The sequence below is a fragment of the Saimiri boliviensis genome, chromosome 2 (genome assembly GCF_048565385.1).
Source record: "Saimiri boliviensis isolate mSaiBol1 chromosome 2, mSaiBol1.pri, whole genome shotgun sequence".
NCBI lineage: Eukaryota > Metazoa > Chordata > Mammalia > Primates > Cebidae > Saimiri > Saimiri boliviensis.
The window spans coordinates 215,830,959-215,845,875 of record NC_133450.1 but is presented as its reverse complement, the minus strand read 5'-3'; the positions used below and the strand labels follow the sequence as shown (position 1 = coordinate 215,845,875).

Genomic DNA, 14,917 nt, shown 5'->3' with positions numbered 1-14,917 from the left:
CCCAGCCTGGAGTGCAGTGGCATGATCTTGGCTCACTGCAGCTTCTGCCTCTCAGGTTCCAGCAATTCTCCTGCCTCAGTCTCCTGGGTAGCTGGGATTACAGGCACACGCCACCATGCCCTGCTAATTTTTGCATTTTTAGTAGAGACAGGGTTTCACCATGTTGGCCAGCCTGGTCTCGAACTCCTGACCTCAGGTAATCCGCCCACCTCAGCCTCTCAAAGTGCTGGGATTACAGGCATGAGCCACCGTGCCTGGCCTATACTCTCTTCATCATGATTTTTTAAATAGCTAACTCAAAGATTGCTCTTATTTTTAGTGATGATCTAACATTTCATTATTAGCAGATGGTCTGTTACATTATCATAATATAACTAATCATTTTAGATTTAGATGCTTCCATTTTATTGCTTTACATCTTTTTGAACTTGTCTGATGATCCTTTAAGATAGATATATTCTAGAGATGGAATTGTTGGGTCAAAAAGTAAACACATTTTATTGATTCATTAATTTGTTTAAAAGTGCACTGGAATTCTTATTACATGCCAGGCATATGTTGCCAAATTGTTATCCGTAAAGGTTATATTCCATATTACGCATTCTGTTTATAAATGAGTTTGAGAAAGAATTTTGTGTCTAACGTATTTTTGAAAGTAGGTCAAAATTCTTTTAGTTCTTAATAGCATGGTGAGGGTTTTGTATCTATTATGACAAATCACACCAGAGAATCAAGTCAAAAGAAAATAAGAAGAAATCAGTCCTTTCACATGAGCTTGGCCTGGCTGCAGGACAGCAAGCACCCTAAAGTGATGGAGAATTAGTGACCAGTCTTCCCTTTATTCTTCTACTTTTTTATCCTGGCAACCCCTCACAAAGGATACCTTTAGGGTCATAATCATATTACATGAAAATAATCTTCATCATTTTGGGGAAAAATTCAGCTAGAAGGGGATGAAGATGAAGGGAAGGCTCTTTGGAGAGGTTCTTAGAGACATCAGATTTCCTGAGAATCTGATGAAATCTGATCTCTATCATACAGAAGCCATGAATGTTAGTTTTTTTAGAGTAGAGAGCCATAATATAGAGTGCCATGTGTTGTCTTTTCACTCTTGGCCCCTAGTATTTGAGGGTATCATCTTTCTCAGTCTCAACCTTTCTTAACCTCAGCCCTCTTCCAGGAAGAAAGGGATCTGGTTACACACAGATGATTTCCCCGTCACCTTGTTTTCATGAGTTATCTTGTGATTTTTTAGCTCCATTGATGAATTTATTAGGTTTGTATTTGTTTGCCAGATACTTGAAATTCATTTTTCTTTGGAATACTAGTTTTTTAATATTAACATGGATTTCAGACAAACTTGGTTCTGTCAAAGAAAACCACAGTGGGACAGTTTAAACGGTAAAAAAAAGTATGTACTCAGGAACTGTTACTGCAATAGGGGAAAGAGACCTTAGTATAGAACTGGGCTCAATTCTGAGTTCAGTATGGACAAGTGAGGATTTGTAGCCAAGGAACAGGGATGGATCAGTGGATGGAAAATTACTAAGAGGAAACATCAGGATGAAGGGGTATTTCTGGTTAAACGGACCTATTAGGATTTTTGCTCAGAGAAGGCTAGGGTGATCAGATACCATCCAGGCAGTGATGGATGTATTAGTTCATTCTTGCACTGTTACAAAGAAATACCTCAGACTGGGTAATAAGGAAATAGGTTTAATTGGCTTACGATTCTGCAGGCTGTACAGGAAGCATAGAGACTTCCAGGGAGGCTTCAGGAAACTTAATCATGGTGGAAGAGGAAGCAGTCATTTCTTATGTGGCCGGAGCAGGAGGAAGAGAAAAGCGCAAGGGGGTGCCATATACTTTTAAACAACCAGATCTCTGTAGAACTCTGTCATGAGATAGTACTAAGGGGATGGTGCTAAACCATTAGAAACTGCCCCTATGATCCAGTCACCTCCCACCAGGCCCCACCTCCAACACTGGGGATTACAATTTGAGGTTTGGGTGGGTACAAAAACCATTTCAGTGCGGGATGAGAAGATTTGATCAGATACCAAGGGTGATTAAGGGTGATTAGATATTGAAGGTGTGGGATTCTGGCTGAACCAATTTAGCAGGATTCTTAATACAACTTGGCTTTTAAGGACAAGGCCCAAGGATGGGGGCCTAGGTAAAAACATGGCTCAGAGGATCCTGTCTAGAGTTTAGTTAAGAAGAGAATCTTTATCAGTTGCAGAGGTTTGAGAGCTGTTTGCTTGTTTGACTTCTTAGCATATGCTAGTAAATACTCAGAATATCTGTTCTTAAAAATGATTTAATTTTAATTTTTTGGTTACACTGTGTTGGACACTGTATTCCCTGAGATATAATCTACCATTTATATAAAGTATTTATAAACATATTGAAATATGTCACTGTAATAATAAGTGAATCTGATATGTGAGAAAAGAGTGGCGAGAGGTGATATTAAGTATTTATATTAGACTATTTTTATTGTCTATGTGAAGTTGAGAAAAGAGGAATGTCTTTAGTTTTAATGGAATAAACAAACTTATTTGTGATGTTTGGCTTTTAACTTGCAGCTTATGTTAGCTAGTGTTAATTCGGAATGATAGCTATTATCTGAGATGAGATTTCTCAGGGACAGCATATTTACATGACTCAGACAGTGGAAAAGGTGTTTTTTTAAATAAAATATTAATAAGGATGTAAATAAATGATGTTAATGTTCTTAGTGTAAAGTATTACCTGAGCACTTTTAGAAGTTAAGATGTTAAAAAAGGGTTCTTGGCTTTACTCCCAAGTAAATTCAAGACATTTATTTATGATAAGAATGCCAAGTTCTCCATATGAATTGTGTGAATTAATTTCAAGTTCTCCTGGTGCAGAGTTCTATGTAGGTTTGTTTTTTTGGTTTAGGATAACAGTTTTACTTACATTGGCAAATCCTTTATACAAGATGTGATTGTTGATAAAGGCTGGCTTGTCATTTGTGTAGCCACCATAACCATTTTACACTTATTATGTACAGTTATTATAAAGAAATATGTTGCTTTTACATCTCAGCAACTTCTTTTTTTATTTTTTATTTTTTATTTTTATATTTTAAAAATAAAAACGGGGTTTCACCGTGTTGGTCAGGCTGGTCTTGAACTTGCGACCTCAGGTGATCCGCCCGCCTTGGCCTCCAAAGTGCTTGGATTACAGGCATGAGCCACCACGCCCGGTCACATCTCAGCAACTTAATTAAAAGTAGAAACAAATCCAGGGGTCTTTAGGAATCTATCCCTATATCCTCTGATGTAAACCTTTAATTAGTAAGTGACAAAGCTATATCAATGCCCTTTGAAAGAGGCTTACAAAAAGTGAACATATTCTCTTGTAAGCATCTGAAAAGCAATATAATCAGACAGATATTAAAAGGCACACACGTGTGCGGAGGTGTGCGAGCATGCCTGTGCACAGTCACACACAAACACATACACATTGTTCTGAAAGCTTTATTTCAAAAAAGTAAGAAAAATCCTACACATCAAGTGAAAATATAGGAAGTGGAAGAAGTTTGAACATTGGAGGTAGCCGTAATCAGCCCTTGAGAGAGAGGGATGGAAATACAAGACTGAAATTGTTCCTGGCTTACTTAGTATAGAGAATAAACCTAGAGACTGCATTTTTTTTTTTTCCTTTTTTGAGACTGAGTCTTACTCTGTTGCCCAGGCTGGTGTGCAGTGGTGCAATCTCGGCTCACTGCAATCTCTGCCTCCTAGATTCAAGTGATTCTCCTACCTCAGCATCCCAAGTAGCTGGGATTACAGGTGTGTGCCATCACACCCAGCTAATTTTTGTATCTTTAGTAGAGACTGGGTTTTACCATATTGGCCAGGCTGTTCCCTAACTCCTGACCTCAAGTGATCCACCCGCCTTGGCCTCCCAAAGTGCTGGGATTACAGGTGTGAGCCACTGCATCTGGCTGAGACGGAATCTTTTAAGTTTTGATTATGTTTGACATTGGAAGCAAAGTAGAAAGTTTTAGATATTATTTTGTAATTGACAGGCAAGTTTGTTCAAAGGCATAAAATTTCTTGATTGCATTTCTGGGGCAATTTCTCCTAATGGATTGAGTCATAGAATTTTGAAGTCAACCCATGCAGTTTTCATGTTTTATGGACTGGAAAGTTGAGGGCCAGAGGAGAAATACAGGATTAGACTCTCAGATATTTTCCTTTCTAGACCATTGTACTTTTTACGGTATGCTACTTCTGTCCTTATCCTATTGGTTTGAACCTAGCTGTGCCGTTACTTTCTCTACCTCTCACCTCCAAATTAAATGAACTAGGAGTAGTGTCAGGTTTATATTTGTCATCCGTGTTTAAACTCAATTACCCTGAGGTTTTCCCATTTTTCCATGGTGTTACCCTGGTAGGTATATACCCTATTTAACAAAGAACTTACAGATTTAGTACCATCTTGCTCTTCCTGCAAGGTGTTTTATGGTTCACACGCTATGAATTTGAAACTTTTGTTCTCAATATTTTGTCTTTTCTCTGGTTTCTCATGTCTGAATAAAACTGCATCTTAATGTAATTTGAACAGGTATTGCAGGCAATGGGATATCCAACAGGCTTTGATGCGGATATTGAATGTATGAGTTCCGATGAAAAATCAGATAATGAAAGTAAAAATGAAACAGTGTCTTCAAACTCAAGCAATAATACTGGAAATTCTACAACTGAAACCTCCAGTACCTTAGAGGTATACTTATTTTTTTCTCAGAAAAAAGTAATATATATGTGTATTGTAGGAAATTTGAGAGATGTGGAAGAGTATAAATAAGAAACAAAAGCATATACAAACCTGTACATTACAGAGGCAGACATTATTATTTTGGTTTATTTCCATCCAGTTTTTTTCATGAATCTTTATGAAGGCAGTCATATTTTAATGCAGTTTTATATCTTGATTTTTTCACTTAAAAAATATCTGTAAACTGTGCCACACATGAATATATCCTAATTTAACTGGTATTTCTTGATTGCTGGCCATGGAAGCTGCTTCCAGTCTTTCATAATACACCAGGACTATCAACATTGTTATAACTGATGGCTGGAAAACTACAAGATCTAGTGGAGGAAATTTGGGAGTATTTGAAGTTTGGGCTAAGCTGTGGGGTGCACTGAGTCATCGTTTAGTTGGTCCAGTCCTAAAGGAAGCATACCCTGACCCAGTATGTACCTCAGACTCTAATTAAGTCCTGACCTGTTAACTTATCACATATAATAGAATGGGATGAAATCCAAGTACTGAGTATACACAGTACGGGAGTTCATGGAACCTGTGTTTCTATGTTTACTGCATTCTATATAAGGAAATTAGCTTTAAAGTAACAGCAAGAGCTTACATTAAAAAAAAGGTTTACTTTGTCATTTGTATGAATAAGTATTTATTAAGGACTTAATTAATAAGCTAGTTTTTTTCAGTTCATAAATCCCTTTTAATACCTGCTTAATGCCAAGTGTTACAGAAATTGTGTGCAGAACCTGGAGCTGCTCCCAGGCTAACAGGGCAAAAATAGATGTTTATAACAAATGAGAATATAATATGACAAGCACTGTGATGGCAAAATGAACATAATAATGTCAAATCTTGAAGGATGAAGGGGTTGCGAGACTCTTAAACATACACTTACACAATCATATAGAATCAAACGGAGTCCGCTGTGCGCAAGGCTTCAGATGATGAGCTTTGCCATGTGTAGAAGAGAAAGCGTTCTAGACTGAAGGAAGAGAGGTATGTTGACTTCAAGTTGTGAAAGTAAATGTTGAAGAAGTGCCAAGTGGGCCAGCATGGACAGGATTGATGGGGCTGAAGCCCGAGAAAGCCACACTTGGCACTTGGTGTGATGCTGTGGAGGACAGATGATGTAATAGCTAGCTGAGAGGTACTGGTCATTCACAGGTGGTAGTCACAGGTCAAGAGTTGTTTTGCTGACAATGTTTATATAAATATACTAAAAGAAAAAAGAGGCTTATTAATTATGAGGTCCAAACCATTAAGTACAAAGATAATTAGGAAGGGAGAGAGCAGTGTGGGCTGCACTAGTAGCAGCCATACTGACACACAAAGTTTTGATAGTGACTACATCTATACATTGTTTCTGTACATTATAGTAATGGGGGGAAGCAGGGAGAAAAAAGAAAGGCCCTTATTTATTTCTTCATTTAAAATAATAGTAATTTATTAAAATTTAGATATTTTTATGTCTCGACTCATTTTTGTAGACATGATTTTAGGTTTGGAAAGCATAGAATGATTACTGTAGACCTAGTTTCCAAAGTCATCATCTTTTAATGACAGTGACTAGAAATTTGCCTTGAAATTTAATTATAAAAACTCATCAAGAAGAGATGTTTACTGCAAAGATCCAGAAATGTTTTAAAAATTTTCCTTAAAAATTGTCCTTTGATGTTTCACATCTGAAACATCAACTGCTTATCCAATCAGCACAGAGTACTTTGCTAAGAGAATCCTGATTTTCATTAGTTTTATATAAGTAATAGTTAATACTTTGGGCCGCTGTGGTGGCTCAAACCTGTAATCCCAACACTGTGGGAGGCTGAGGCAGGTGGATCACTTGAGGTCAGAGGTTTGAGAGCAGCCTGGTCAACATGACAAAACCATCTCTACTAAAAATACAAAAATTAGCTGGGCATGGTGGCGGGTGCCTGTAATCTCAGCTACTCACGAGGCTGAGGCAGAGAGAATCGCTTGAACCTGGGAGGTGGAGGTTGCAATGAGCCGAGATTGCACCATTGCACTCCAGCTTGGGTGACAGAGCAAGCCTCCGTTTCCAAAAAAAGAACATTTTTTAGCACTTTTGGGCATTCATTTTGTGTGTTCGGCATTTCTTGAGCAATTACTATGGTGGAATTACAAACATGATCTCTGATCTGAAAAAGTGCTCTATCTTTTGGTTTCTTCTTTCTCAAAATTATAGTTGTAGCATTTTGTGGATTTATTTGTTTCCTTTTGATGCTAGCCTCTCTTTTCATTTGCACCTTCACACTCATATTAATTACTTCACTACTTCTAGTCTTATCCTTCCTCAAGTCAGTTATTTCTACCACTGTTAGAGAGGTTTTTCTATAACACGTCTAGTCATGATGGTTTCCACGTTTAACTCATCCAGTGGCTCTTGACTGTCCCTAATTAAGTCAAAGCTTGTCTGCTTGGCGTACAAAGTACTGTGTGGATTTGGCGCCATTAGTGGTGTTTCTAATTAGATTCTAATACCCTAGCTTCCTCTCCTCACTTTCTTATACAGCCGGACTGAACTTGCCATTCCCCAAATGTGCTTTTCCTCTCTTGGGCCTTTATATTGCTGTTGCTTCTGTCCAGAAGGCCTTCGCCCTTGCCTCCCCATAATGGTGGTCTGGTACTTAACCCTTTAAGGTCAGGCTTACATGTCACTTCTAGGAAAACTATCCTGATTGCCCTAGAAACTGATCCTTTTTACTGTGTTTCCATAGCGTATATCTGCTCTCTAACATACATTATTTTGCAGTAATGCTATCTGTCCCTCCCACTACACTCTAGCTCTTTTAGGGCAGGGAGTGACTGCTTTTAGTGTTATTTAAAATTTTCAGAATCTATAGTCTATAGCCTGTTTTCACCTTAGGTCCCCTTAAATCTGTTCAGAGTGACTGAGACGTGTATAGGAACATTTCCCCCTCTCACATCCCAAATTGAGAGTTAGTTCTTCCTAATCCTGAAGAGGAAAAATGATGAACCGTCAGGCATCATGTGAATTTAAACTTTGTTAGTAATTTAGAGTGTTATTCTTAGATGAACACTACAGAGCAGAGCCTGGAGTGGCCCATAGTGGTGAGGCTGCATTGATCTTGAATACTGGTTTGAAGAAAGGCTGCCAGATGACCGCAGTGTTTTACTGCTTGTAGAGTTTTTACAGCTTTAATGATATTTTGCCATTCGTGTACAGAGGTGACTTATTCTTTAAAGTAGAATTTTTGAGCCTCCTTAGCATAATTGTATTAATAAGAAATGTAATATTCTAAAATCTTACTTGATTGAACCTTCAGATTCTCTTTCTCCTATAGGTAAGAACTCAGGGCCCTATTCTTACAGCAAGTGGCAAAAACCCTGTAATGGAGCTCAATGAAAAAAGAAGAGGTCTCAAGTATGAACTCATCTCAGAAACAGGTGGAAGCCATGACAAGCGCTTTGTAATGGAGGTGTGTACCCAGATACAAGCCAGCCTTATCTTTCTTCTCAAAGACATAGGGTATCCTGAACTTATATTTTAAAAAGTTTTAGACTGAGTTAGTTCTTGTGGCACTGTTTGATTCTCAGTGTTTTCTGTGTCATAATATCTTTAAATTAAAAGGAATAGAGGAATTGCATGGGATAATTGCAAGGTGTTATTCTTGATTTTAGGTAGAAGTAGATGGACAGAAATTCAGAGGCGCAGGTCCAAATAAGAAAGTGGCCAAGGCGAGTGCAGCTTTAGCTGCCTTGGAGAAGCTGTTTTCTGGACCTAATGCGGCAAATAACAAGAAAAAGAAGATTATCCCTCAGGTATGAGTAAGCATTAAACCTTTGCAGAACCTGTGAAAAATGTTACAGAAATTAAATTTTCTTTCCTGTCCATGTGCCATTTTAGCTTTTTCTGAAGTTGTTTATTTTCCTTGGACTTGGCAACCTTTGCTTTGGGTTAGGTCATGAATAATATAAATCTGATTAGTGGTTACCTGTTCTACGGTCTTTCTAAGCAAAGTGTGTGTGTGTGTGTGTGTGTGTGTGTGTGTGTATACATATATGTGTGTATATATGTATACGTGTATATATATATGTATATATGTGTGTGTGTATATGTATAAATATATACGAGGCTATTTGCATTATTTGGAGGGTTGAGGTCATTCTTGATGAGGTAAAGTTTTGAGGTGATTTGAACCTTAATGGGGTATAAGCAGTTTAGTTTAGGGAAGCTGCCAAGAGTACCTGGGGCTTTGCTTTCATGAGTCTGCAGGTGCTCTTTCAGTTCCTTTGCAGTTTTGTCCTTTTGTATTATTTTGGGTTTCCTTTGCAGACCACATAAAATTTGGTGCTATATTGTTTCTCTTCATAACTGACACTGGGAATGTCAGTGTTCCTGAATGTCCAGGATCTTAGCAAGGTATTTAGAAAAGATGACCCCCTAATTACATGCTTGTGGATAAGAAATTCTTCCATCTATTCATTTATGCATTCAAAAAGCAAACACCATATGCCTGATAGTGAGGGAAAAAGAGTTACATAAGTAAATATAAGACACATTGTGCCTCATGGAGAGTACTGGTATAATAACATAACATCTGAATATATTATGTGATAGAAACACATTAAAAATGCTTAAACTAATAAAAGGAAGCTTAGATTCTTTAATTCTACATTAAACATTATATTTAGATTTCTTTATATATGCTGAGTCCTTTGTAAGGGGGTAGAATTGATCTTATTTTACAGATAAGGAAACAAGGCCCAAAGAAATTGGAATACTTGCCTGTGGTAACATAGCTAATTGATGGTAGGGGTTCCTTATAGAACCAGGTTCTTCTTTCAAAGGCTATGGACATTTTACTATTGCATATTGTATCAATCTTGAAATTTGTTTTGTATTCTTTTAAATTTCTTGTATTTGCTATACTAAACATGGTTTAAATTCTAGGATCCAAAAGATAGAGAAAATTGACTTTTACTGAGATGAAAAAATTTTAAAAGCCTTTAAACTATATATGTTGAGAACAAGTAGATTTTCTTTTCTAAAATCTGGTAAATACAGAACAAAGTATGTTCTGAATTAGCTGAAAGATGATTATTACCCTGTTTTATGGTGGATTCCCCCTCCTGCCATATTATACCTTATATTTGGTCAGTTAATTTTAGTGTTTAAAAAGCCCATGTACAAATATTTATTAGGCAATTAAGTTTGTTTCTACTAGACATGAGCTAGATTTCTGTGGAATCACTCTGCTACTGCCAGATTGTTGCTTCCTGACTACTCTTGACTAAGTCATGTTAAAAAAAAGAAAGATGCCGGGCGCGGTGGCTCAAGCCTGTAATCCCAGCACTTTGGGAGGCCGAGGCGGGTGGATCATGAGGTCAAGAGATGGAGACCATCCTGGTCAACATGGTGAAACCCCGTCTCTACTAAAAATACAAAAAATTAGCTGGGCGTGGTGGCGCGTGCCTGTAGTTCCAGCTACTCAGGAGGCTGAGGCAGGAGAATTGCCTGAACCCAGGAGGCAGAGGTTGCGGTGAGCCAAGATTGTGCCATTGCACTCCAGCCTGGGTAACAAGAGCAAAACTCCGTCTCAAAAATAAAAAATATAAAAAAAAGAAAGGCAGCTACATGAAGTTCACTCATTTTTAGAAATGTTCTGTACTAAAATCTATAAAACTCATGTGTTCAATGTGTGCTTAACAGTCAAGAAGCAGTCTGTTTTGGATATGTGGGTTGGTTTATTTCAGACAAAAACAAAAAAGGCAGTCCCTGTGCATGACACATTGGACCTTAAAACTGTCTCCTGCCCATTGATACTAGAGATAGAGGTTATCCTGGAAAGAATAAAGGATGATGCCTTTTCAAAGTGAGATAAATGTATGTGTATTCTGACTCTTTCAGCTTCTTAGACACTGTTGACCTCATCATACATATGCTTTGAGGCTCTGTACTGCATTCCTTGCACCTTGGTTATAGTGGGGAATCTTAATTGTTTGTAGCTTAAGTTTTTGTTGCATTTCTGTAATATTCAGTTTGAAACTAGACACCTTTTGATTTTCTTAAAATTTTAGTTTGGGAAAGGATTTTTTTCAATAGTCCTGTTTAGTCTTACTCCTGGTATTATCTGTTGTACTTTTAGAATGATTTTGTATCTGTTCTCTCAGTTGTTTTCTTCTACTCTAAAATAAGGAAAACAAAGTGGGTATCATTCTCATTTGATAACTCTCGGTGGTTCTTTCTACTCTAATATAAAGAAAACAAAGGGGGTATCATTTTCAACATTTTATAATTAGTGGGAAGATTTCTATGGCATTTTAGAGCAAGAAGGGACTTTTTTTTTTTTTTTGAGACAGAGTCTCACTTTGTTGCCCAGGCTGGAGTGCAGTGGTGTGATCTCGGCTCAGTGCAACCTTTGCCTTTCAGGTTCAAGTGATTCTCCTGCTTCAGCCCCCCAACAGTGGTTGGGATTACAGGTGTGCACCACCATGCCTGGCTAATTTTTATATTTTTAGTAGAGACCGGGTTTTGCCATGTTGGTCAGGCTGGTCTCAAAACCCCTGACCTCAGGTGATCTCCCCTCCTCAGCCTCCCAAAGTGTTGGGATTACAGGCATGAGCCACTATGTCTGGTCAAGAAGTGGCTTTCAAAGTGGTATTTAATAACGGGCTGGACTTGGCAGCTCATGCCTGTAATTCCGTCACTTTGGGAAGCTGAGGTGGGTGGATCATTTGAGGTCAGGAGTTCAAGACCAGCATGGCCAACATAGTAAAACCCCGTCTCTACTAAAAATACAAAAATTAGCCAGGCATGGTGGTGGGCACTGGCAATCCCTTCTACTTGGGAGACTGAGGCAGGAGAATTGCTTGAATCTAGGAAGTGGAGGTTACAGTAAGTTGAGATTGCGCCATTGCACTCCAGCCTGGGCAACAGAGCAAATATCCATCTCAAATAAAAAAAAAAGAAAAGATATTTATGGATACATACATACACAAACAGCAGAGGAATCAGGCTCAAATAAATCATACTACCTTCCTGAGGTTACAGTTACTTAGAGCAGGAACTGGCTTCCTCATTTTTGATCCTCCTGTCTTAGCCCTTTAATTTTCCCCCAACTAGCCCCACTCAGATTCACAGCTAATTCTATGTAGTTAGTTGCTGGGATGTTTTCTGCCTGTTGGGAGATAATTCAGTGGATTTGGAACCTAGGTATCAAGTGCCTATTATTACTTTAGTAAGGCCTAAAAATTACTTTGGATATAAATTGATTACTGAAATTTGGTGTAGAAAATTAACTCTTTCTGGATAACCCTCAAGTGAAAAGCTCTTCGCATATTCTCTGAACATCTCTGTAAGGTAGGTATCACTTTTGTTTTTCTTATGATAAATTGAAGGTTCAAGATCACAGATAGCTCATGATCTCAGTCACGTGCTCACAGTTTCTCATAGTAATTGTGCATTGAAGAGATGATAGAAAGAAGAAATGAGCTGGTTCTTATTTCATTCAGTAATGAAAATGTGTTATTTTAACAGGCAAAGGGTGTTGTGAATACAGCTGTGTCTGCAGCAGTCCAAGCTGTTCGGGGCAGAGGAAGAGGAACTCTAACAAGGGGAGCTTTTGTTGGGGCGACAGCTGCTCCTGGCTACATAGCTCCAGGTATAGTACAAACTGCAAGAGATTGGCCGCCTTTTCTGGACCAAAATTCAAAGAATAGCATCTCCTTCATTTTCTAAGGTTGTACAGGGTTTTTGGAAATAAAACACAGGCATGAGTGTACACAGAAATTTAAAAGCAGAGAATTTACAGAATGTCATAGGTGTTCTCCTGGAATCTGCTGAGTGAGTAGAGGCTTCCTGGAAGGAAATGACAGATGAGCAGTATTGTATTTGGTTGTAGGACTGTATTTTGACAGGGAATTAAAGGATGTTCCATAGATTGAGAATTTGGATGTCTGAGGGTGTATTCATTGAGGACATAGATCACAGGTTGGGTATAACAGGAGAGAAAAACTGCTAAGAGATTACTTAATTAGGGTGAAGCCTGGCATTATGAGTGTTTGTTAAACTTAATATTTGGGAACTGTCAAAGGCTAAAGAAGTACAGAAAGGAAAAAAAAAAAGAAACCTATCCAGAGCTTACTATATATACTAAATATTTTCATGTAAATAATTTTATTTAATTGTTTTTGATCTTCACAGTGTTTGATCAGGTAGGAATTATTTTCCAAGGAAGGAACTAGCTCGGGGTAAAGCAACCACTAAACAAACAGCAGAGCAAGGATTTGAATGTAGGTGTTTGCATTCTTAAAGAAGATTTGAGGGAATGCCTTCTCTCTGCCTTTCATTCTAATTCTTAGGTCATTTTAACAGTAGCTTATCCAGCTGTCTTGTTAAAAATCAAGTTCTTTACAATACTGAAAGTATAGTACTTTTAACTGGACAAGTAAACCACTTGTAGATACTGATCAAGATGGAACTGTCATGAAGATTGGGTCTTACCCAGTCATTATTTTTTAGGTAACATCCCTAAGGGTTCACTTTGTGCTTTCCGCTAAGAAAGAATTAGACAAGGCCATTTGGGAAATTTTATGATGTGGCTTTGGAATGATTCTTCTAGAAGCTAATCTAGTAGGTAAATTGCTCAAGGAGTATGCCTGCTTTCGCACACACCAGACATGGATTTTGTTCTCATGCAGCTTATAGTCTGAAGGGTGAGACATAGATTAATCAAGTAAAAACAATGATAAACTGAGATGAGTGTGATGAAAAAGAAGGACATGTTGCTATTAGAGCATGTGACAGGAACCTGGTCTAGTTTAGTGTGTCCCTGGAGACTTCCCAGAAGTGACATTTGAATTGAGCATTGGAGAATGAATAGGTGTTAACTCAAAGAAACTGGGATGGGAGAGTGCTGCACACTGAAGGAACAGCATATGCAGAGACCCTGTGTTGCTGTTGTTGGGTAATTTGGCTTAACTGAAAAAGCAAAAGTCCAAAATATGTGGAGTGTGGAGAGCATTGAGTAGCAGAAGTGGAGAAACTGGGGAATTATGAGAATTAAAGCTGGATGGATGACTCAGTCTCAGACCTGGAGGCCATTGTTTGGATTTTGGTCTTAGAACCCTAACTTAAGTCTTGATGGGTTCTAAGGAGAACAGTGACAAGATCAGACTTTATTTCTGAAAGTTAGTCTCTCTATAGTGTGAAGAACAGATTGCAGGGATAGGTGTGGGCATGACAAGATCAGTTAGAAGGCATATAGCTTTCAGTAATGTATTGTACATTTCAAGCTAGCTAGAAGAGAAGAATTCAAGTGGTTCCAGTACAAAGGAAGGACAAATACTTAAAATGATGGGTGTCCTAAGTTCACTGATTTGATCCGTATAAATTACATGGGTACATTAAATTATCATACAAACCCCAGGACTATGTACGTCTATTATGCCTTGGTTAAAAAAAGGCTACTGAAGACCACTAACGCAGGCAAGAGACATTGGTAGTATTGCTGCTGGAGGCAGGGAAGTAGATAGGAGGAGATAAGAGAATAGATGGGAAGAATATTAAGGGAGCAAAATTGATGTATTTAATATATAGAAAGAAGAGTGATGTTTAAAGAATATTTTAACTCCTAGGATTTTTCCTTTTGGGGGAAAAAGAAAAAGATTGTGAATTTCTTATGGTGTGATATAGTTTGTGTCTAAAATTAAGGCAGTCTTCTATATGTCTCACTATTTCTACTGAAACTTAATATTTTTAACCTTATTTACTATATTATTGGAAGGGGAAAGCTTTCATTCACAATAATTAGCAGGTTATTGGGATGAACCATCTTTCTTGTCTTTGATGATGTGTTCCATTGGGGCTTAATCTGGTCACATCTCTTGTCGCTGTAGACCATTTATTGCCTGCTAGAGTGGTAAGTGGCTATGGTCCAGTGGCAGTAATCATGAAAGGAACCATTTATGGCTACTGGTTGCCAAGCTTTTCTCTATAGTGACTCCTCTCTTGTGTCATTGCATTGACCTCTCTGAAAGGCCTATCTCCTGAAGCCATTAAAAATGAAGTTATTTTATGGCCTAAGAAGATTCAGATTAGGTCCTTTCAGATTATAAATAGGTTATATACCATTTGCAG

General features: G+C 38.0%; 1 protein-coding gene across 7 annotated transcripts in view; it reads left to right on the top strand.

Moving 5' to 3' along the window:
• STRBP (spermatid perinuclear RNA binding protein) overlaps window positions 1-14,917 on the top strand; it is a 172,644-nt gene that overhangs the window by 137,057 nt on the left and 20,670 nt on the right. For all 7 annotated transcript variants that reach the window (XR_012516672.1, XM_039474645.2, XM_039474641.2 and 4 more), the window contains exons 13-16: window positions 4,600-4,758; window positions 8,121-8,255; window positions 8,458-8,598; window positions 12,317-12,440. Coding sequence is in view for 6 of the 7 variants with exons in the window: in XM_039474645.2 (XP_039330579.1) it covers window positions 4,600-4,758; window positions 8,121-8,255; window positions 8,458-8,598; window positions 12,317-12,440 (559 nt within the window). In the remaining variant the exon portion in view is untranslated. The remainder of the gene's footprint in view (window positions 1-4,599; window positions 4,759-8,120; window positions 8,256-8,457; window positions 8,599-12,316; window positions 12,441-14,917) is intronic.